Genomic DNA, 24,797 nt, shown 5'->3' with positions numbered 1-24,797 from the left:
GGTCGCCTGCCATATTTACTATTCTTTCGACTCATCGGGATGGTTTGTCCCTGTAACCTCAACAGGGATTCCTTGAAATACAGCCAGCTCTCCTGGACTCCCTTCCCTTTCATGTTAGTCCCCCAGGGGATCCTGGCCATCTGTTCCCTGAGGGAGTCAAAGTCTGCTTTCCTGAAGTCCAGGGTCCGTATCCTGCTGCTTACCTTTCTTCCCTGCGTCAGGATCCTGAACTCAACCAACTCATGGTCACTGCCTCCCAGATTCCCATCCACTTTTGCTTCCCCCACTAATTCTACCCGGTTTGTGAGCAGCAGGTCAAGAAAAGCGCTCCCCCTAGTTGGCTCCCCTAGCACTTGCACCAGGAAATTGTCCCCTACGCTTTCCAAAAACTTCCTGGATTGTCTATGCACCGCTGTATTGCTCTCCCAGCAGATATCAGGAAAATTAAAGTCACCCATGAGAATCAGGGCATGCGATCTAGTAGCTTCCGTGAGTTGCCGGAAGAAAGCCTCATCCACCTCATCCCCCTGGTCCGGTGGTCTATAGCAGACTCCCACCATGACATCACTCTTGTTGCACACACTTCTAAACTTAATCCAGAGACACTCAGGTTTTTCCACAGTTTTGTACCGGAGCTCTGAGCAGTCATACTGCTCCCTTACATACAGTGCTACTCCCCCACCTTTTCTGCCCTGCCTGTCCTTCCTGAACAGTTTATAACCATCCATGACTGTACTCCAGTCATGTGAGTTATCCCACCAAGTCTCTGTTATTCCAATCACGTCATAATTCCTTGACATCACCAGGACCTCCAGTTCTCCCTGCTTGTTTCCAAGGCTTTGTGCATTTGTATATAAGCACTTGAGATAACCTGTTGATCGCCCCTCATTCCCAGTATGAGGCAGGAGCCCTCCCCTCTCAGACATTCCTGCCTGTGCTTCCTCCCGGTATCCCGCTTTCCCACTTACCTCAGGGCTTTGGTCTCCTTCCCCCGGTGAACCTAGTTTAAAGCCCTCCTCACTAGGTTAGCCAGCCTGCTGGTAAAGATGTTCTTCCCTCTCTTCGTAAGATGGAGCCCGTCTCTGCCCAGCACTCCTCCTTCATGGAACACCATCCCATGGTCAAAGAATCCAAAGCCTTCTCTCCGACACCACCTGCGTAGCCATTCGTTGACCTCCACGATTCGACGGTCCCTACCCAGGCCTTTTCCTTCCACGGGGAGGATGGACGAGAACACCACTTGCGCCTCCAACTCCTTTATCCTTCTTCCCAGAGCCACGTAGTCCGCAGTGATCCGCTCAAGGTCATTCTTGGCAGTATCATTGGTGCCCACGTGGAGAAGCAGGAAGGGGTAGCGATCCGAGGGCTTGATGAGTCTCTGCAGTCTCTCCGTCACATCACGAATCTTGGCCCCTGGCAAGCAGCAGACTTCTCGGTTTTCCCGGTCAGGGCGGCAGATAGATGACTCAGTCCCCCGGAGGAGAGAGTCCCCGACCACCACCACCCGCCTTCTCCTCTTGGGAGTGGTGGTCGTGGAACCCCCAACCTCAGGACATCGCATCTCATGCCTCCCAACCAGCGGAGTCTCCTTCTGCTTTCTCCCCCCAGACATATCATCTGGTCCACTCTCCGCATTGGTACCTGTGGAGAGAACATGAAAGCGGTTAGTTACCTGTGTCTGTGTTACTGGAACCCGGACATTCCGCTTACCTCTTCTGGAGGTCACATGTTGCCAAGCTTCTTCACTGGCCTCTTGGCTCCTCTGTGCAACCTGCTCTATATCTTTAGAGCTTTGTGCCCCTAGAAGGCTATCCTGAGTTTGGTCCAGAAAATCCTCAGTCTCTCGTATACAACGCAGGGTCGTTACCTGTTGCTCCAGACCTTCAATCTTCTCTTCCAATATGGAGACCAGCTTGCACTTTGTACAGACAAAGTCGCTTCTGTCCTGTGGAAGAAAGACAAACATGGCACATCCAGTGCAGGTCACAATAGCTGAACCCCCCCTTCCATATCACCTACCTACTATGAGCTTCCTCAGAGACGTTGGCAAGATGTAAGCCTCACTGGGCTCACTCCAGGCGAACTCCCAGGCAAACTCCTGCTGTGAGCTGCTCTGCTGTCCCCGCTGCTCAGCTGGTTCGCGAGGCTCTGGCTATTTTCAAACAGCCAGGCTTCCCTGACGCAAACACACAGACACCCTAATGCCCGCCCCCTGCAGGCTAGCAGCCAATCAGACACTCACTCAGGCTCTCTCCCTGCCCTCCCAGCAAACACACGCTCGGATACTTCCTCAACAAGCAAACACACACACTCGGATACTTACCAGTCCCAGGCAAACTCCTGCTGTGAGCTGCTCTGCTGTCCCCGCTGCTCCGCTGGTTCGCTGCCGCTCAGCTGGTTCGCGAGGCTCTGGCTATTTTCAAACAGCCAGGCTTCCCTGACGCAAACACACAGACACCCTAATGCCTGCCCCCTGCAGGCTAGCAGCCAATCAGACACTCACTCAGGCTCTCTCCCTGCCCTCCCAGCAAACACACGCTCGGATACTTCCTCAGCAAGCAAACACACACACTCGGATACTTACCAGTCCCAGGCAAACTCCTGCTGTGAGCTGCTCTGCTGTCCCCGCTGCTCCGCTGGTTCGCTGCCGCTCAGCTGGTTCGCGAGGCTCTGGCTATTTTCAAACAGCCAGGCTTCCCTGACGCAAACACACAGACACCCTAATGCCCGCCCCCTGCAGGCTAGCAGCCAATCAGACACTCACTCAGGCTCTCTCCCTGCCCTCCCAGCAAACACACGCTCGGATACTTCCTCAGCAAGCAAACACACACACTCGGATACTTACCAGTCCCAGGCAAACTCCTGCTGTGAGCTGCTCTGCTGTCCCCGCTGCTCCGCTGGTTCGCTGCCGCTCAGCCGCTTACATATTCCAAATCTCTGAAATGGTAGATATTATATTTTTGTTAGTCACACAGGGCAAAAGCCTGGAACTAGGGTACACTGGACTGGTCAAGCTGCATGCTAAAGCTGTCTCTGGGAGTAGTTGAAAGGAATCTTTACCACCTTCCCTTGCCAGCTGTGAAGTGGGAATGGAGCCACTCTGAAATCATTATTCTAGCCCTAGAGCAGTAGTAATACTGTAGCAGCCAATATTTTCACCCTTTGCAGGGAAGTTAGGACCAATGGGTGCGCCAGCCATGATCCCCTTGTATGCTGGGGCACAAGGAGATGCTATAGAGTAGAGTTCCCTTGTGCATATGATTATGGACTTCCTATGTGCCCTGGGATCTACAAATCTTGCTCCTATTCTGTGGGAGAAATGCACCAGACCTTACATAACTCTAGATGAGGGGGCAAGGCCTGACACTACTGCTTTTTTTGCCTCTCCCTTGTGTGGATTCCCAGAGAGCTCTAAAGCTTTCCTTGTAAATAAGTCAATCCAGGAGATAAGGGTTTGTGATGACAATGGAGGCAGAGCTGAAATCTCCAGAACCCCCTTGAGGAAAAAATGGACTCTGTATAGCTCATTACAGACCATTACATATCTATAATACAGTAGAACCTCACTAATTCACCTAAGCACACTTGAGAATTCTAGGGCAAAAATAGAGGTCTCTCACTGCTTTGTAGCAAAGATACCAAGGGCTGTTTGACTTGTATTGTTCAGAAAGATGAGGGTGAGAATAAATCCAATCTGGACTTTTAAAATAAGGTAACTTTTCAAAAACTTTTTCATTCTGGTTGTGGTTTAGGTTGTGTGGAAGATTTATATAGCTGTCTTGCATAGTCATCTTGATGTGAGTGAATTTCCACAGTACCAATGTGTGTATAGAGTCAGTAGCCCAAGGCTCATGCAAATGGATCGTGCAATACCAGGAACATTTGACCAAATTTTATATCCGGTGATCACTGTCATCTAAGCATGCAGCTGAGTCTGCATACCAGCAGATGGATATCTTTCTGCTGTTATGTTTCTCATATCGCCTCCAAAGTGCAAATGGAGCTGAACTCACTGCAGCTGTTATTACAGAGCTGAAGCTAATGTGGAAAGAATTAGCAATTATCCATGGTAAGTCTCATCATCCACAAAGTCAAAGATGTGTTTTAGTTTTTGGGAAAGGAGAGATGAAGAATTGGTTTGCAGTAATGAAAAGTGAAGATAATACCAGTGCAAGGCTATTGAGATCTACTTCATTCAATTTCACAAAAAACACAGGCTAAGGGACCAGACAATCACCATGTACCGTTCTCTTCAGTGGAGATGCAAAGGTCTGACTAATGTAATTGGACCATATTCTGTGCTTGCGTATGCCCTGTGACATCACAGTATTTGCACTAGGTTGGATAAGGTGTGAATAAAGGCAGAATTTGGCACATCTCTACAACTGGAAGACTAGGACACTAAGCTATCTAAACTACTGTATGCCACAAGGGGCCACAACAATGGTTCCCGTAACCCACCCAGCAATATTGTTAATCTATCCAACTACACTCTTAGCCCAGCAGAAGAATCTGTCCTATCTCGGGGCCTCTCCTTTTGCCCCTCCACCCCCACGAACATGATACAGTTCTGTGGTGACCTAGAATCCTATTTTCGACATCTCAGACTCAAGGAATATTTCCAACACACCTCTGACCAACATATTAACCCACAGAGACCTTCCTGCCAACACTACAAAAAGAAGGATTCTGGGTGGACTCCTCCTGAAGGTCGAAACAGCAGCCTGGATTTCTACATAGACTGCTTCCGCCGACGTGCACGAGCTGAAATTGTGGAAAAGCAGCATCGCTTACCCCATAACCTCAGCCATGCAGAACACAGTGCCATCCACAGCCTCAGAAACAACTCTGACATCATAATCAAAAAGGCTGACAAAGGAGGTGCTGTCGTCATCATGAATAGGTTGGAGTATGAACAAGAGGCTACTAGGCAGCTCTCCAACACCACTTTCTACAAGCCATTACCCTCTGATCCCACTGAGAGTTACCAAAAGAAACTACACCATTTGCTCAAGAAACTCCCTGAAAAAGCACAAGAACAAATCCGCACAGACACACCCCTAGAACCCCGACCTGGGGTATTCTATCTGCTACCCAAGATCCATAAACCTGGAAATCCTGGACGCCCCATCATCTCAGGCATTGGCACCCTGACAGCAGGATTGTCTGGCTATGTAGACTCCCTCCTCAGGCCCTTCGTTACCAGCACTCCCAGCTATCTTCGAGACACCACTGACTTCCTGAAGAAACTACAGTCCATTGGTGATCTTCCTAAAAACACCATCCTAGCCCCTATGGATGTAGAAGCCCTCTACACCAACATTCCACACAAAGATGGACTACAAGCCGTCAGGAACAGTATCCCCGATACTGTCACGGCTAACCTGGTGGCTGAACTTTGTGACTTTGTTCTCACCCATAACTATTTCACATTTGGTGACAATGTATACCTTCAAATCAGCGGCACTGCGATGGGTACCCGCATGGCCCCACAGTATGCCAACATTTTTATGGCTGACTTAGAACAACGCTTCCTCAGCTCTCATCCCCTAATGCCCCTACTCTACTTGCGCTACATTGATGACATCTTCATCATCTGGACCCATGGAAAAGAAGCCCTTGAGGAATTCCACCATGATTTCAACAATTTCCATCCCACCATCAACCTTAGCGTGGACCAGTTCACACAAGAGATCCACTTCCTGGACACTATGGTGCTAATAAGCGATGGTCACATAAACACCACCCTATATCGGAAACCTACTGACCGCTATTCCTACCTACATGCCTCTAGCTTTCATCCAGATCATACCACTCGATCCATTGTCTACAGCCAAGCGCTACAATATAACCGCATTTGCTCCAACCCCTCAGACAGAGACAAACACCTACAAGATCTCTATCATGCATTCCTACAACTACAATACCCACCTGCTGAAGTGAAGAAACAGACTGACAGAGCCAGAAGAGTATCCAGAAGTCACCTACTACAGGACAGGCCCAACAAAGAAAATAACAGAACGCCACTAGCCATCACCTTCAGCCCCCAACTAAAACCTCTCCAACGCATCATCAAAGATCTACAACCTATCCTGAAGGACGACCCATCACTCTCACAGATCTTGGGAGACAGGCCAGTCCTTGCTTACAGACAGCCCCCCAATCTGAAGCAAATACTCACCAGCAACCACACACCACACAACAGAACCACTAACCCAGGAACCTATCCTTGCAACAAAGCCCGTTGCCAACTCTGTCCACATATCTATTCAGGGGATACCATGATAGGGCCTAATCGCATCAGCCACACTATAGAGGCTCATTCACCTGCGCATCTACCAATGTGATATATGCCATCATGTGCCAGCAATGCCCCTCTGCCATGTACATTGGCCAAACTGGACAGTCTCTACGTAAAAGAATGAATGGACACAAATCAGACGTCAAGAATTATAGCATTCAAAAACCAGTCGGAGAACACTTCAATCTCTCTGGTCACTCGATCACAGACCTAAGAGTGGCTATCCTTCAACAAAAAAGCTTCAAAAACAGACTCCAACGAGAGACTGCTGAATTGGAATTAATTTGCAAACTGGATACAATTAACTTAGGCTTGAATAGAGACTGGGAATGGATGAGTCATTACACAAAGTAATACTATTTCCCCATGGTATTTCTCCCCCCCACCCCACCCCCCACTGTTCCTCTGATATTCTTGTTAACTGCTGGAATTAGCCTACCTTGCTTGTCACCATGAAAGGTTTTCCTCCCCCCCCCCCCCCCGCTGTTGGTGATGGCTTATCTTAAGTGATCACTCTCCTTACAGTGTGTATGATAAACCCATTGTTTCATGTTCTCTGTGTGTGTGTATATAAATCTCTCCTCTGTTTTTTCCACCAAATGCATCCGATGAAGTGAGCTGTAGCTCATGAAAGCTTATGCTCTAATAAATTTATTAGTCTCTAAGGTGCCACAAGTACTCCTTTTCTTTTTGTGAATACAGACTAACACGGCTGCTACTCTGCAACCAGAAGGTGATTTATTGTCTGTTTAGCCCTTTAACAGGGTCAGCTGCCTCCCAAGCACCCCCTGGTGGCTAGGGGTGGCTCTGTGGCTCCTTCCCTTTGTGTCCCTTCTTCCTGGGCTCCTCAATAAACTTCTCACAGACTTCTTTCTGTGCATACACCGCTCACTAAAGTCTGGGTTTATTAATATCACAGTTGCAAACAAAACTAAAGTCCACAAGGTCCAAGTCAATTCCTGTTTTAAGCAGGCCACTCTAAGCCCTACCTGGCTGAAGTTTTGTTCCCCTAATGTCTCAAACTTGTCTGTAGGAGTCTAACTCTTTGCAGCTTCCCCTGCCAGCTTCCATCTTTATAAGGCCTAGATGCCTCTTCTTCAGCCCACTTGAGCATCAGGTAATTGGTCACAGAGACACTGGACCCCACTCCCTCTTAAAGGTGTAAATCGGCCTACGACAAGGCCCTACTTACAATCAGAAATCTCTTGACCAATCAGATTTTCATAGGCTACATCCTTGTCATCAGTCAGCACCAATCCCGCTAGTAGTACTTGCACAATCTTCCAGAAAGAAGGAGAAAACCTCAGCAAGAAGATAAATAGGATACATGATTCTTGGCAAGTATATGGAGAGTGAATGATGCAATTAAGTAGAATCAAACTTAGCTGGAATAGAAGGTTGCTGGAAAAGCAGGAGTCAGTGTAGCTGTACATGTTGAGACAGTCCCTAGGGACTGAAGGAAAATTCTTGGTGTTGTTTTTAAGTGTGTGTGTGTGTGTGTGTGTGTGTGTGTGTGTGTGTGTGAGAGAGAGAGAGAGAGAGACTACATTATTGGTGGCCTTTCAGGGTTGTGGATGGCTGGGAAGCTGTTTATACTTCCACCTAGTGAGATGATGCAGTGACCATGGTGAACAGCAGGAGGATGGGGAGACTGAACAGAGCCCAGGACAGGCTAGAGCTGAGTCCAGGGGAAGGGGAAGGCTTGAAGAAAGATAGAAGAACCTCTGGAGAGAAGGGATATCCCTGCCTTAAGACTGGGATAGAAGCCTTTGTTTGTGGTATTTGGAAGACATGAACTTTTTTGTGACTTGGCCGGAGGACTAAGACACCTTGGCAACAAACCATGCTGAAGGCTGAGAGAGCCATCACAAACAAGGGTGATTGCAGCTCCACACTCGGCATGCTCTGCACCCTTCTACAATATTGACATTTGGTTGAGATTTTCAAACTGGCCTAGGGGATTTGGAGGCCCACTTTCCATAGGGGAGAGAGAATTGGGCCTCCAAATCCCTCGCTAGCTTTGAAAATTCCCAACTGCTGTCTTTTTTTATATCTGTTTATACCATTTTTATTATGCACCTACTTATGGAGCATGTGACATTGCTTGTGTCAATCATTGTTAAATAAGAAGTTAATTTCTTATTTAGAAATATTGAACCTATTAAACTGAGATATTTTTCCCTAAGTGTTTTACCTGAGCTCATTGGAACTGTATTTTTTGCAATTGACCTGCTTCAGTGCCAGCATCCATCATTCTGCTATAGCTTGGTATAGAATAAGATTTACTATGTGCTTATTGCCATAACTATTTTATATGCTACATTCCTGCTCATTACTTGAAATGATCATAACTTCAGGCCTCCCAAGCCTGCTTTCTGAAGCAGGAGACTCCTGCAATGGTAACATTTATCCTGCTGTCCCTCATGACAGCTCTGAGTTCCTGCCAGAGGGAGATTTGAAATCCTGGCTCTGTGCTAGACTGCTGACATCACCAGACACCTGCTGTTCCCCCACTCAATTCAAGGGTCTGAAGCTGTTGCGGCAAAGCCTGCTACTTTCTGGCATGCTGCTCATCACCAGCCTGCTCCTTTGTTACAGATACCACTTCTCCTTACTTTGCATGAAACACAAGGCCAAAGGCGGGGAGCCAGCCCGTGGTCACAAGAGCACTCCTCACTCTAACATAAGAGTACCCTTCTGATCAGTGCGCGGATCGGGCCATGTGTTCCAGCTGGATCATGGAGCACTGAGAGTCTGTGGGAAAAGAGAGGACCAGCACTGAAGGGAAGGGATACTGACAAAAGCAAGGACAACAGGAGAGAGGGAGAAGTTATTGGGCAATGTAAGTGTGGGCAGAGACATATTTGAGTAGAGAGAGAATTTGATTTGAGGGACAGAAAAGAAGAAATGACTAGGAGTTAGAGGACAAATTGGGAAATAACAAAGGAAGACCAGTGGAAAGAAAGTTCTCTAGTCTAGAAAAAGGGAAGAGGGTTAATTTTGTTGGAAAAAGAAACAGAAGAGAAAATGAAGTTAAAACCAGACAGAAAGGAGGAAGCTGAACACTGAATGAATTGATGATAGTAATGGAGGAAGAGAATAAAGACATTTAAATGGGAAAGAAAAAGCAATAAAAGTAGCCCACAACTTTTCTGTGCTCTCCCCCCCCAGGTTTGGTAGTGTTCCCCTCGTGAACAGCCTACAGCTTCACAGATTTTTGGGAAGAGGGATTCCAAAATATCTTGGCTGTGGAGGTTTGAGTCCACTGCTTCCAAATCTTACAGTTGGTCATATATTTGTAAAATAACATACCATAGCAGGTGTGTGCAATCAGACATAAGAGTTTCTCAGATACGGGGGATTGCTGATTTGCTAAGCAATAAGTATTGACTTTTCCTTATCCAGCTTCACAGAATCTAATTCTAAACTGCATAATTCTATAGCATTTGAAAACTACATTTTGGGTACTCCTCTTATGCTTTTTTATCTGTTAATATTACTAGATAAAAGGCCATCCATCTAAAAGGTTATTTTAAAAAATGGACACATTTTTCAGATAACCAATTTTGAACGGAAATGTAATTAAAATCAAAATTGTCTTGTTGCCTTGAGTATTTAGCACTCCAGCTTCTAACGTACTCTGGTGTTCTTGCTTCCTTGTTTTTCTGTTACTGTTTTTCTCTCAAATATTAATAAATAAAAAGCCTTAAATTAAGGCAACTATTTTGTGTCCTTCCTTTAGAGATATGCTCTCCTAATACTCTCCTCAGTTACATATGCTCCTCAGTGCGTAAGTAGACTGTGGAACTCCTTGCTACAGGAGATTGTTGAGGCCATAAGTTTAGCAATATTCAAAGAGGGATTGGATATTTAGATGGCTAACAAGAATATTCAGTTATCACAATTAGTGATGATACATTTTGGAATGGTTGTTAAATCTGATGCTTCAGGGCTTAAACCAGCCTCTAACTCGGGTCAGCAACCTATGGCACGCGTGCCAAAGACAGCACACAAACTGATTTTTAATGGCACGCTGCTGCCTGCCGGGTTCCAGCCACTGGTCCTGCTCAGCCCGCTGTCGAACCCAGGCCACCAGCTGGCTGAGCAGGGCCAGCTGCCAGGAGCCTGGCAGGCAGCAGCATGCCATTAAAAATCCTGCCCGCTGCGGCCCGCTCTTCTCTGCCCCTCCACGAGGGCAGGGTGAAAAAGCTTGGTCCTGCCAGCTGCTGCTGCAGGGCAGGCAAGCTCCCACACACTGTGCTGGGTTCCTGCCCCTCCTCCTCTCCCTCCCTGCCACCGATCAGCTGATGGCCCTAGCGAGGGAGGGGGAAAAGCGGAGCTGCAGCACGCTCGCTGCTCCGGGGAGGAGGTGGAGAAGAGGTGGGGACAGGGCCTTGGGGTAGGGGGTGGAATCAGGACATATCCCCTCTAGCCCCCTGCCGTGAGCTGCTCTGGGCAGGGGGCTGGGAGCACCCCCAGGACTCTAGCCCACACCCCCAACCCTCTGTCCTGATCCCTGCACCCGCCACGATCCCAGCCCTGACTTCAGCACCCCCTTCACACCCCAGCCCCCTTCCCTGATCCGTGCACCCCCTGCACCCCCCCACAACCCCAGCTCTGACTTCTTCACCCCCCCACATACCCAGCCTCCCACACCCCATGCCCTGACTCCTGTACCCCGTCACATGCCCCCAACCCTCTGCCCTGACTCTTGCATCCTCCCCACACATACCCAGCCCTCCCCCCACCCCATGCCCTGACTCTTGCACCCCCCACATTCCCACCCCCATCCTGAGCACCAAACGGGAGCTCCTGCACCCCCCCACCCACATTCCCACCTGCACCCCTTGCACCAAATGGGAGCTGCCCTGGTAAGCACTTCACACCCAAACCTCCTGCTCCAACCCTGAGCCCCTCCCTTATTCTAGCTCCTGGCCAGACCCTATACCCCAACCCCCAGCCTGATCCTTCACCCCCAGCCCTGTGCTCAGTGCACTCCCACCCTCAGCTCAGTGCAGAGAGAGAGGAAGAGAATGGGCTAGAACCAGGGAGAAGGTAGGTACCCACTCTAAGTGGGCAGGGCCAGGATCCCAGGCCGGCAGCTGGGATCCTGGCCGGCAGGAGCCGGAGGATGGAACTCCAGACCGGCAGTGGGCTGAGTGGCAGCGAGCTGAGCTGCTTAGCCCACTGCTGATCTGGGGTCCCAGCCGCTGGCTCTGCTCAGCCCGCTGCTGGTCTGGGGTTCTGGCTGCCGGCCCCTTACCAGCCGGGATCCCGGCTGCAGGCCCCACTCAGCTTGCTGCCGGCCTAGGTGAACAGAACCCCAGGCTGGCAGCGGGCTGGTGGCATAAGATCAGCATTTTAATTTAATTTTAAATGAAGCTTCTTAAACATTTTGAAAACCTTGTTTACTTTACTTTACATACAACAATAGTTTAGTTATATAATACATAGACTTGTAGAGACAGACCTTCTAAAAAACATTAAAATGTATTACTGGCACGCGAAACCTTAAAGTGAATAAATGAAGACAGCACTCCACTTCTGAAAGGTTGCCGCCCCTGCTCTAACTAGTAGACACTAGGATGTGTATGTGTTGGGGGGTAGATCATCCCACATCTGCAGGGTTCTTACATCTTCCTCTGAAGCATCTGGTACTGGTCACTGTCAAGATACTGGACTAGATGGACCTTGGGTCTGATCCAGTCTTGCAGTTCCTAATATTGCCATTTTGATTTGTTTTTTTTTCCCAGCACTCTGAGGAGATGCTATCTGCAGACCAGTTTTGGATTTTCTTTTAACAGTTTGATGTGTCTATCTCAAACTACATCTTAAGCTTGCTTATCAGCTGATTGATTGTTGTGCCACTTCTTAGTTTTGATGCTGGTATAGTGGACCAGAGTGATAGGGAACATCGTGCTTTGTCTGTCAGCCTTGACTTGCATTCATCTTGGAAATAATAGTAGTTTTACTTTTCTGTTAATATAGATCTCGGTGTGGCTCTCACAAGCTCTGGACCCTCCTTGAGTTAGCTATTCTGAATCTAGAAGGACCTAGTGTCTACTTACAGTGTGGTATTCAAGGGGAACACAGGCAGAGTTTTTTGAGAGCTCAGCAAGAAATTGTGAATCAAAGAGCGGACACCTGTAAATCCATGCCTTCCTTAGTCACTGCTGTAATACAGTCAGATTAGGGACAGGAAGTGAGGAAGAGCCAACCCTCAGTTGCCTAGAAGCTATAGCTTTTCATAACTAGGACAGCCATAACAAAGACAGGGTATAGTTTGTAGTCTGGTGAGGCAGCGAATGCCTATTCCTGGATCTTCTCTATATTACACGTGTGCCCACAAGCACACACATAGCAATACCTTTTCTATTTTTGAGGGCTACATCTTAAAGAGGAACTCTTTTTTTATACAGTTGAAGCCACAGTTTAATGAGAGCTTGAATTGCCAAGCTAAACCAGGAGTGATTTTCAAGTACACACTTATTTTTGTCACCAGCAGAAGGCTGGTTGGGCCTTTCTTCAGAAATACTCTATTCTAAGATGATTTCAAGGAGCACTAAGGTGTCCTAAAGGTCAAGACAGACTGAGGTCTCAAGTCATTAATGGAGCAGCTATAAAGGGCCAGAGACTCAGAAAGCGAAGGCTAATATGCACTTGTAAAAACATTCCTCTACACTTGGGCCCACGTTTGCACACGTAAGTATGGAAACTAACTCAGTGCAAGCCAGGATTGGGGCTCATGTTTCAGTGTCCTTAAACTTAAAAGGTGGTTAGGCTTCGTTGTCTTTTGTTCCCATGGATGCTTTTGAAGCAGACCATGATTTAAACACAAGGAATCGTTTTCTTCATTTTCTACAAGTAGCAGAAAATGAGAGGTTTTTTTTGTAGGTAGCCTGCTGCGGGGTGGGGTGGGCTGGTTGACATTCACGAAGCCTAGGGCTTTGTGTATATTGAATCCACTTGAGACTGTTCCTCAACTTCATGTTTTGATATAAGTGTTGTGCGATCACTTGTTACATTTGTTGTTGCCAAGGAGACATCGTGTGATACCACTTTAAAAAAAGAAAAAATAAAACTTAAATTTGTTGACTCCTCAGCTTTGTCTCTTCCTGTCTTGGAGAGACATAACCCTTTAAGAGAGGAAAAACTGATCACAAAGTACTTTTTTTCAACCGCGTAATAGCCTGTCAAAAAATGGGCAAGCCGAACCAGGACAGGCACTTGATAGGGCAGCAAGGGAAGGGATATAGTATTTATTGAGCAGGGAGATTTGTCCAGTAAGAACATAGTTTCTGACCTGGTCAAGGAAAGCAAGGATTCTCCTACAAAGATTTAAAGGGAATTATACCAGCATGATGTGGAAAGACCAATGAGAAATAGTGAGAGAATCCTTGGACTGGGGATGCTGTATAATAGGCCAGAACTGCTGTGCATTGTGGTGTGAACAGAATGTGTTCCAGGAAGTAAAATCTATCTGGTGTGCAGTAGTGCTGAGGAATCACAATAATATGGAAGAGCTTTAACAAAAAAAAGTGAAACTAAAAATAAACTGTACTTGAACCTTCCTGGAGCAAAGAGGAAGCTAAGACTTTCCACCAGGGTCTGATGTGAGATCATCACATTCATTCAAGATCACAGGATAGATATTGTCCTAAATGTCATGGCCTTTATTTACCAGGCTATATCTGACTTCTCCCTCATTCTTGTAAACATTGGTTTGCCCTATGATGGGAAGGTGAGGTTGAAGAGCTGGCTCAATTCTTCTTCCTGGGCATTTGGAGACTGGGGATAGTGGAGAGATTTGTACTCATGTAGGAATATTGTGAGAAACTCCTTCAGGTGGACTTCACTGACAGACAAGATGATGTGAGGAAAGGCTCATGGTTTTATGCAGCTTATTCTCCAGTGTGACAGATTCTTTATGGCTTCAGACCTCCCACCAAATTATGGGGACTTCTACTTGGAGAAAGCCTCACAGGATTTTCAAGGTTTCTTCCCCACTCTGAATTCTAGGGTACAGGTGTGGGGACCCGCATGAAAGACCCTCTAAGCTTATTTTTATCAGCTTAGGTTAAAAATTTCTCCAAGGTACCTTTGCCTTTTCCTTGAACAGTATGCTGCCACAACCAAGCATTTTAAACAAAGAACAGGGAAAGAGACCCTTGGAGACGTCTTCCCCCAAAATATCTCCCCAAGCTCTACACCCCCTTTCCTGGAGAAGGCTTGATGATAATCCTCACCAATTAGTACAGGTGAACACAGACCCAAACCCTTAGATCTTAAGAACAATGAAAAATCAGTCAGGTTTTTAAAAGAAGAATTTTAATTAAAGAAAAGGTTTAAAAAAAAATCACCTCTGTAAAATCAGGATGGTAAATACCTTACAGGGTAATCTGATTCAAAACATAGAGAATCCCTCTAGGCAAAACCTTAAGTTACAAAAAGATACAAAAAACAGGAATATACATTCACTCCAGCACAGTTTATTTTACAAGCCATTAAACAAAAGAAAATCTAATGCATTTTCTAGCTAGATTACTTACTAACTTTACAGGAGTTGTAAGGCTTACATTCCTGATCTGTTCCCTGCAAAAGCATCACACAGACAGACCAAACCCATTGTCCTCCTTCTCCCCTCCAGATTTGAACGTATCTTGTCCCCTTATTGGTCATTTTGGGTCAGGTGCCAGCGTGGTTACCTTAGCTTCTTAACGCTTTACAGGTGAAAGGGTTTTGCCTCTGGCCAGAGGGATTTTATAGCACTGTATACAGAAAGGTGGTTACCCTTCCCTTTATATTTATGATGATACCAATGGATTTTAAAAGGGGAATATCTCAACTGCAGGAATATTTTTAAAGGGGAAGGAGGGGTTTTTTTTTTTTTTTTTGCAATAGATCATTTGCTAAAAGGGAGAACCCCTCCGTGATGGACTATCTTTTAAAAAGTAGAAGGCATTCTGATCCTTGTGGAATTGCTGAACTGAAAGCCTAAAATGTTGTTATAAGGGGTGCCTTAAGTACAGGCTGAGATTCCAGTGACTAATTTCTTAAGGATCCCCCAACAAATTAAATCTAACTGTACTCTTCCCTTCCACAGAAATAGAATCATCTAATGTCACTGTGATGATATTCCTTGCTCTTGACTATTCTGTCCAGATGAAGAAATAATGTACTCTTATTTCTTATAGATATCCTACCCCTCCTGCTTGCTTCAGCTCAGAATTAGGTCCATGGTATATAGATCTTTGTTTTCAGTGCATTCTTGTATGTGGTGTTCAGTTGGAATCAGTGATGGTGACTTTGAATCATTCCAATTATGTCATCCTTCATTTCAGGGGAAAACAGCCAAGGAAGAGAAGGAAATGCGGACGTTGCAACTGAGGAGCCTACAGTATTTGGAACGATACATCTATCTGATCCTGTTCAATGCCTACCTGCATCTGGAGAAGAAGGACTCTTGGCAGAGGCCATTCAGTGTCTGGATGCGTGAGGTAAGAATTCTCCTAGCTCCCACAGTTAGCACTTAGGAAGAGAAATCAACTGCATTGAGTGTGTGTGTTAATGGGGCCTACACTTAATCCTGCATTTGTATTGGTGAGGAAATGATGACAGGCTCAGGCAGCTGATTTTTCTGATTACCGGTGTATTCATGACCAAAGGTTTCACCAAAGCAATATTTCATAAACCTGTTCTTCTCTCATGTTTGCAACGGACCTTAGAAATGGCTCATCTTTGTATATAGGGTTTACATGCTAGCTCATCCACAAATCAAATTCAATTTGGCTGAATGCCGAAAAACTATTGCCTGGAAGGGGAATGGTGATTTCTGAATATGGAAAAAGACCCACTTGACCTACTGTATAGACTAGGTGCAGACCAATAGAATAATTTTCTCCAGTCCTTTCTCTTGGTCCACTTCAACCAAATAAAGAAGCCAAATGATATAATTTAAAATGTGTTTCAAATTTATTGCTAGTGACACAGTTTCTTTATCAGATAGTATCAGCAATACACAATCCCAGTATACAGCAGTACATATTGGTCCTTATCTGGATAGAAATTGTTAATGTAAATGAAAAAACCTTTTAGGTAAATGGGAGGTAAGCTTCCTATCTGAGCTAGTGAAGTGTATACTTGAAAAACTTCCATTAGAATGTGTGCCCCAGAGTGTGGGAGCTTAGCTGAATTTATCCAAACCTTTGGTCCCTTAGTGTTCACCATTTCCCCACAGTAGGCCCTGGTCAGCTGCGCCTTCCACTCCAGCTGCAGAAGTATTCCTGCCATTGCAAGTGAGAAGGGGCAGGGATGATAGGGTGAGTGTAAGGACCTCCCTCAATTTTCTCCCTCTAAGAAACTTTATGAAAACCTCACAAATATGTATGTACTTTGGGTACATTCATTTCAAGGGATTGTGGTGGTGGTTTGGGCTGGACCTTGGGTTTTGTTTTGGGGGGTTTTTTTGGGTGAGGGGTCATTTTTTTTAATTTTTAACTGAACCCTGCTATGAGGTTCCAATGACTAGTAGTACATATAATAAAGCAATCCTGCCATTTGTGATAAAACTACCCAAAAGAGCAACTTTTTATTTGCAACTTTATACTTTCATCCAGGGCCACGTTTCTACTTCCTCATTGTCAACAATTGCTCACAGCCACTAGCTCTTCACCTCGCCTCCACTCAGAGTTTTCACAGAAAGAAACACAGACCTCCTAGAAACTGTTCACTTTCAGTCATATGTTGCTGTAAATCCAGAATGGGTTGTTGCCACTGCAGTCCTGGATTTACTCTCATGGAAAACAGCTGTTTTCTTCTATTGAGCCATTGTTCACAGGATGTCCTGATTAGTATCTGAATGAGCATTTGTGTTACGATGTCCAATTCTGTGTCATTTGCGTCTTCATGTCTCGACGCAGTGTCCTGATAGGGTGATACAATATGATCATATCCTCAAATAGCTTTTGGGCTATGCAGTTATCCTGTAGCGTAGGCACACAGGGTGTGGGACTAGCCCATGAATCTGAGGATGAGTGGTAACTCAAACACATGAGACATGACCAAAGAAAAAAAACTCAAACCCTTTCAAGACAGTTTTAGACATTTCAGCTGGTATATACAAGTCCCATTTCTTATGAACAACCAGAATCCTGCTGTGAGCCTGAATGTTTGGTATTGTTTAGTGTGCTGGTAAAATGGCAAGTGATCCTTTTATGGAAATCTCCTAATTTTAAATTGGATCTCCCAAGCACTGCTGCTGCTTCAATTTGACTCATTCAAACAGGAGGCTTAGGGACCTACTAACTATTTTGTCTTCAGTCATGTTTAAAACTACTATCTGTTTAAATAGCAACATTTTGGGCTGGAAGGAGACCTTGCAGCCAATCTAGTTCCTCCACCTGTCTGTCTGCTTTGCTGCCCTGTAATGTTTTTTCCTCAAAAATGCCTATTTCAATTTTACTCCTGTTTTGAGTGTTTCCAGTTACATCCTCTGTTCCTCCCTCTGATTGCACCTGTTCTACATACTAAATATTCCTGAACTCCCACAAGTCCCTGCCATTTTTTTATCTGCAGTTCATGCCCTCTTTTTTGGAGTCACCCTGTGATACAGTCCAACCTGTGATGCATCCTACACTTCAATTTAAACCTGAATTAGATTAACTGAAACCTATTCTGGGCAGCTGGCAGTGTTTACATTGTTAGAAAAACGGAATGCAATTATGGTTTGGCAGTGCATGGATTCTATGAAATTTCCCTTCTTTACTCCTCTCGCCTCCACATTGTAGTCAGTTCATCGTCCTTCTAGACAAATAGGAGGGGATGGCATTCGTTTTAGTACCCATCAGCATCATGCTTTGGTCAGTCAGAGGTCACTGCTGAGTGACACTAGTTACCCCCCTCCCTGCCATCATCCTATCTGAGATAAAGTGCATCACAGCATTCGCAAGCTAAGATCGATGTGAGAAAGTTGCGCCAATTTATTGACGGTGTGATTTTTAAAAAAAAACTGATTTAGTTAAACTGGTGCAAAAGGCTATATGCATGTTCTTACTCTGGTGTAAACCAGGCTTATTTTGGTTTAGCTTAAAATGGTTAGGAATCAGTTTAACTAAACCAAAACAAGTGTGTCTACACAGGGTTTTGCACAAGTTTAATTGTATCACTTTTTTAAAAGATATCTTCTATCATTGCCACTGTTCAACATCCTAGTACTGGTACTGCGAGATTTCTTGATGTTTATCACCAGTCCAAATTCCTGGCATCACTAGGATGATCAGTACAAGTGTAGAGATGTGAAAAACAGAAGCCACCTTCTTTTCCAAATGGCCTTTGTGGGTACCTGGAAAATTTGATCTCTTTGCTGCATGTGAGGTTGTTGACAAATTAGAAAGTGTTCAGAAAAGAACTACATAAATTATTTAAAGTCTAGAAAAACTGCCTTTCCAAAGCACCTTAGTCTATTTAGCTTAACAAAGAGATGGTAAAGTGATGCTTTGATCACGATCGATAAGTACTACCTGTAGAGAAAATTTCTGATAGTAGAGGGTTCTTTAATTTAACAGACAAAGGCATAACAACTTCCACTGTCTTGAAGTTAAAGCAAGACAAATTCAGACGAGAAGTAAAACATGTATTTTTAACAGTGAGGGTAGTTAACCATTACAACAGCTTATGTAGGGATCTGGTCTCTTCCGTCACTTAAATCTTTTAATGAAGTTTAGGTATCCTAAAAGGTGTGCTCTAGATCAGTCAGAAGTTATGGGCTTAATGTAGGAATCACAGGGTGAAATTCTATGGCCTGTGTTATGCAGGAGGTCAAATTAGATTATCTTTGTCTCTTCTGGCCTTAAATCTATGGATGAAATCTTGGCCCCATTGAAATCAATGGGAGTTTTGCCATTGACTTCAATCAGGTCAGCATTTCATCCTGTGAATCACTGCCATTATGACATTGCTCCTTCCTCCCTGCCCACTGCACAATTACCTTGGAAGAAGAATTTTGCCTTTAAAGTAAAATGAGTATTTTTCTGTTTCTTTATTAACCCGTAGTTTTCCCATAGTATAAATCTGAAAGCAGTATCTCCCATTGTATTGAAACATACAATTCAGAGCTCATGTATAAGTTTACAAACTAGAGCCTCGATGGGGCTGGGATATACGAAAAGTGCTCCATTCAAAAATTCTCTGGGTGGTGTCAAATGAAAGTAAGTAACACAGTGAAGGTGTCCAAGCTGAATGCATTAATGTTCACACCTAGACCAACTCTTAAAAGGTGACTTAGGAAGGGAAAAAAATGTACTCTCCTTACCAAATTAATGTGATGAAAGTCTGAAAGCTTTTGTGTCTAGGAGGGACGGAATTGAAGGAAATGGCAGGTTCTTGCTTTTTTAGCCCCCCCCCCCCCCCCCCCCCGATTTTGTTTAAGCATTAGAAATTCAGGTCTTTTCTGCCCTGGCAGACTCTGAAATGACTGAAGAACTGGTGAAATAACATCACAAAAGTCGTGTGTGTGAAAAGTAAGCAATTGAGAAGTAAAGGGAATTTTAGTCAGTGTTTAAAACTTTCACTAAAATTTTCTCAGTTGGGAGCTTTAAGTTACATTCCTGTGTCTGTATTTAGACACCTAAATAAGTGTGTAGATTTTCAGTGGTGCTGACCACATAACAGCTCCACTGAGATCCATAGGAACTGCTGAATGCTCAGCACCTTTTGGAAAATCTGGCTTCTGATTTAGGTACTTAAATAACTTTAGGCCCCTATTTTCTTTTAAAATTTGACCTTTTAAATTTTTTTAACACCTATTTAGGATCAATGACTCATGAACATTTTGGATAAAGGGTGTCTTTTTGTTAGTGTCAGAAACTGCACCCTTTCCATTAGGTGTTTGAGTTTGCAGTAACCATACTGTGAGGGCTAGACTATACTTAAGACAGTGCAGCTGCACCACTGTAGTGCTTCAGTGAAGACACTACCTGTGCTGATGGGAGGGCTTCTCTTGTCAGCCTAGGTACTCCGCCTCCCTGAGAACGGGTCTACTAGTGCTGTCCACCCTGGGGGTTGGGTAGATTTAACAGTGCGGCTCAGAGGTGTGAATTTTTCACACTGACCTAATTTCCTAGTATAGACCAGGCCTGAGACCCTAGAGGGCTCTTCAGTAAGGGAGAGGCAGACTTGCTATCACTGACATTTCTGAGGTAAAAATCAAACAGAAAAAGAATTATTTAATCTCCCCCCCCCCCAAAAAACCCCAGAAAGTTAGGCTCTCCCTTACTATATCATAACGCTGTTAAACATGGGTACAAGCCCAATTTTTTTTTTTTAAAAAACTTTTTGAGATCACCTTGACTCCTAGTCAGAAGTGATTATTCCTGGTGAACCTTTTGAAATTATGAAAACTGTCTTTGGAAGTAGGGAATGGACAATATAAAAAAAATTCATCCCCACTCCACAAACTAGACCAAACCCTGCACTGTCTTTAGTGCTGGGACATAGGTTTTTGCATCTGAAATATCAGGGTCCCTCTTCGGGAGTGGTTATATTCCAGTGGTAATTGCCATGATTGAGATTGACAGCTGCTGTCAGATGGAAACAGCTGAAGGTTATGCGTATATTGTGAAGCCTGTGAATTCTGGACTCAGATTGCTCCCATCATTCTCTCCCTTTTTCTTTCCTCCTTCTGCCTCTTAGCTTCCATGGTTTCTCTGCATGGGGGAGATTTTTGCAGGAATTTACCAGTGTACCTTTTTGTTCTTTCTTGCTGTCTCCGCACACTGAACTTCAGAATGTCTGGCTTCTGGTTTGCCATTGACGTGTTAATCTCAGTTCGTGGTTTGGTCAGATGGACGTGCACAGAAGAGAATGGAATTTATGTGCATTCTTGATAATTATGGCTGATTTGTCAGCTTTTGCAGCTTTGATATTTTGCTTGCTCGTTTTTCTTTTCTGAAGTGAGTTTAGCAACAGTAAGAGAATTTGTTCATATATGTACTAGAAAAAGTAACAGGAGCGAGCTCCCCTCCCTGGGGTAATAACTGGAGCACTTTTGCCATCCTTACCAACGGACAGTAGAGTGAAAATCTCCCAAGTAATCTTATGAAGTTGATTTGATAATGTCACCACTAAATCAGCTCCTTTGCCTATAAGGGTGCAATGGGAGGGAAACTTGCTGCAGGGATATTTCTGCTACCACTGGTCGAGTGCTTTTTGGACTAAGCTAAAAGAGATGTAGCATATTTTGATGGTGGGAGTAGTTACTCACTAACTGGCTTTTGATTTATAGCAAGGACTTCCATGAGAGAGGTTGGGATGGATACAGGCTAGGATGTGGGGATAATTAAAGTGTTTGTCCCACATTTTAAGAGCTAAGAAATAATTGTATACATTTGCTTTGTGTGACCATAATTGCAGAGATATCTTTGTTGTGCAGGACCATGTTATCTGACTCTTGGATCTGGCAAATCTGGAGTTTTCTGTGGTAGCACCACAGCATCCTGCATTAGTGAGCCACTTGGGAGCATCCTGAGCTATTTCTTTCAAGAGTTTGAGCAGATATCCGACAACCAGACACAAGTCTACAACAATCTAATATAGCGGGTACTCCTAAGGGCCCAAACTCGCTAACCTCAGTTTCTCATTTTGTGTATCCTGGGGGGTCATGGCCACAGCTAGCATGGAGGGCGGTCCAAGTTCCACTCTCCCAGGATGGTGTGGAAATATGGTGTGTATTGTATCTTAATTTTAAAAACCTGAGGATTGGATAGGAAGGAACCTAAGGACCATCTACCATACAAGTACAACCAGGTGTTTGCAAATATTCTGTGAACACCTTTATCTGTTAGATGTGTTCGTAACAATTTGTGGCCCCACAACAGCATTTTTCACAAGACAACCATGTATCATCTGAGTTCGTGCATCCACACCTACACACTGGTTAATGATGTTTGCACCTGTGCATTCTGGGAAAATCTGAGCAGCTATCCTATATTGCCTCAGAACATGCACAGAATGGTGTCAGCAGCACATGGAGCAGTGTGCTCTGGGATGTCCTGCCTAACTGCTTACACAGGCATAGGTACGGGGTCTCATTCACGTGGCAAAACAGGTTACAGGAACACAAACATGTGCTGGCTTAGGCCCCTTGCAAGGGTGAAACATGGTGAGTTGCCATGGTTAAAAACTGAGTAAAGATTAACCACTAACTGGTTACAAACGTAATTAAAAATTGTATTGCAGACAGAGCTTTAATCATAACTTTGGGGTGATGGGGTTTAGCAACACCTCTGTTTACCTCTTCAGGTCATGGCTTGGTGGTGTGTGTGTGTGTGTGTACATAAAATGTTTGTAACATGAATTTCCATTTCCTCTGTATGCTTTTTCTGCTGGTTTTCTTTCCTGGTTTATACATGTGGCAAGTATCCTTAGAGGTTAACAGCTTTCTTGTCCTGGAAGTAGTTTTTGGATTAAGATGATTTTATCTTTTGTCAGCTAGGATCTTTGTTAATGGGGCCTTGCTAGGTTAACTTTAAGCACACAGCATAGGTGTACCCCCCTTCCCTCCCACCCATAAAATAACGCACAGTAAAAAACCTGAAACCCTCCCCCCCCACCACCACACACACACAAATGTTACTGTTGAAAATGAATCCCTGTAGTTTGAAATGGTTTGACTATTTGTACCTCTCTAAACAAACAGAACAGGAAACAATACAACTCTTCAAACAAGTCTGGGCTGGGTCATGTCTCTAGGGGACGAGGTCATGTTGAGGAAATGAGGGAGATAGAGTACAATCCATTAAACTGAAAGGACGCTTGTTGGGGCAGTGAGGCAGAGACAGTCTGCTTCTTTCTTTTCTCCCCCCCTTCCCCTTCTCTCTTTTTTTTATGAGGTATTAAACTGCCCCTTGAAAGCATTCTCCTCCTCCCCATTATTCCCAGGCACAAAGGGCTTTTTGATGCTTCTCCTTTATCAGGACTTTGGCATGTCTCATATTCAAGCAATCAGCTCTTTCTGTGCAGCAGTCCTACTTATTTGACGCAGGGAAGGTTTTGTAGATGCATGCAAAGGTTGGTTGAGTTGGGGCATTCTCCACATCTCTCAATAAAGAGATTAAACGTGTGTGTGTGTGGCGTGTAAGGGGGTGGAAGGGTTAGCTAAACTGCACATTTGTACAAGCTCTGCAGAGGTGGGCAGTCCAGGAAGTCCTAGTGCACTTAAACATAAAACTCAACCAACAACATTTCATTTGCCTAGAATTAAGATGATTTATGTGCAACTCTCAGTAACGCGGTCAATGAAAATCAAGAAAATCACTAGTCAAGGCAACCTTCATTCAAGTTCTTTAACCCGCCACAATCAATATATGTTGGAAGTGTAAGGGAGCTCACTGTGGAAATGGGGGGTCTGGGTGAGCGTTTGTGTGTTAAAGGTTCTTAGATGTCCCCCATCACTGTAGAATGGGCATGGATCAGCGTTCAGGTCGTGCTCCCAGTCAGTACCGGGCCTGGGCCAGGAAAGCTGCTGATCTAATCAGTAGACCAAACTTGGGGATGAATCCTGGTCACGTGCCACCTGAGGCATGTTGCGCATAAGCTAAGAAGACTGTAGAATCAGAGTGCCTGTAATACCAACATTGATGCATCCTCCGCACATGTGACAAATGCTCTGTTAACATCTTAAACTATCACATGATGCTCAAATCCTACATCTTAAACCCCAAGTTAGAATTCTTTTCAAAAACGTAAATGATGGCTCCTAGCCGCAGGAGCTGAAAGGGAACAAACTCCATTCTGCTTCCTTGGCCAGTTTAATCTTTTGGCGTCCAGGTAGTCAGACTTCCCATGGTGATGTACCATGATGGAATGTCATGAATTTTGCCAGCAAGAGTTAACTGGGACAAACTAAAAGGGTGATGGGGACAAATATGCTAAATATGAAGCAGCATATTTGTCAATTCTCTCCCTCTCCACTGTTTTCTGTAGTAGACTGTTGTTCTCACTTCATGCAGTTGTACCCATTGCAGTGTGAACGTACCCCATTGCACTTCTCACCTGGGGAGTTTAATTTAAAGCTAAAAAGTTAAATATTCTGGCAAATTTCAGCCCTCTCCCATGTCTCAACCCTTCAAAGGCTTGAACTTAAAACTAACTGAATGCGTACTGTACATGAACACACATCAATGCTTCTCTGTAGTGAGACCTAGTCTGAAATACCCTCCCTCTATACAAAGCCGTAGGTTTTTTTTCCTCTAAATGCACTTCTTTATAAAAGCCACTGTTCTATTTTTTTAAGGACTTACTGGGTCCCAAAGACCCTTTTCATAAGCAGAATTCATTGTATAAGGAAGAATAAGCTTGATTTGAACAGCATAAACTCTGAGTCTGAAACTGTAAACCACAGGTCTAATTTCTCCAGGGAGAAAATATAAACTCCATTTCTTAAATGTCATTCATACGTTTTGTGTGTGTGTGTGTGTGTGTGTGTGTACGTACACACACA

General features: G+C 44.7%; 1 protein-coding gene across 1 annotated transcript in view; it reads left to right on the top strand.

The window, feature by feature from the left end:
• Positions 1-24,797, top strand: part of PALD1 (phosphatase domain containing paladin 1) — a 218,322-nt gene that overhangs the window by 174,129 nt on the left and 19,396 nt on the right. The window contains exon 19 of the mRNA XM_038411513.2: positions 15,643-15,798. Coding sequence (XP_038267441.1) covers positions 15,643-15,798 — 156 coding nt within the window. The remainder of the gene's footprint in view (positions 1-15,642; positions 15,799-24,797) is intronic.

This window comes from Dermochelys coriacea, chromosome 7 (assembly GCF_009764565.3).
Source record: "Dermochelys coriacea isolate rDerCor1 chromosome 7, rDerCor1.pri.v4, whole genome shotgun sequence".
Lineage (NCBI taxonomy): Eukaryota > Metazoa > Chordata > Testudines > Dermochelyidae > Dermochelys > Dermochelys coriacea.
This window is presented reverse-complemented; position numbering and strand designations above follow the sequence as displayed.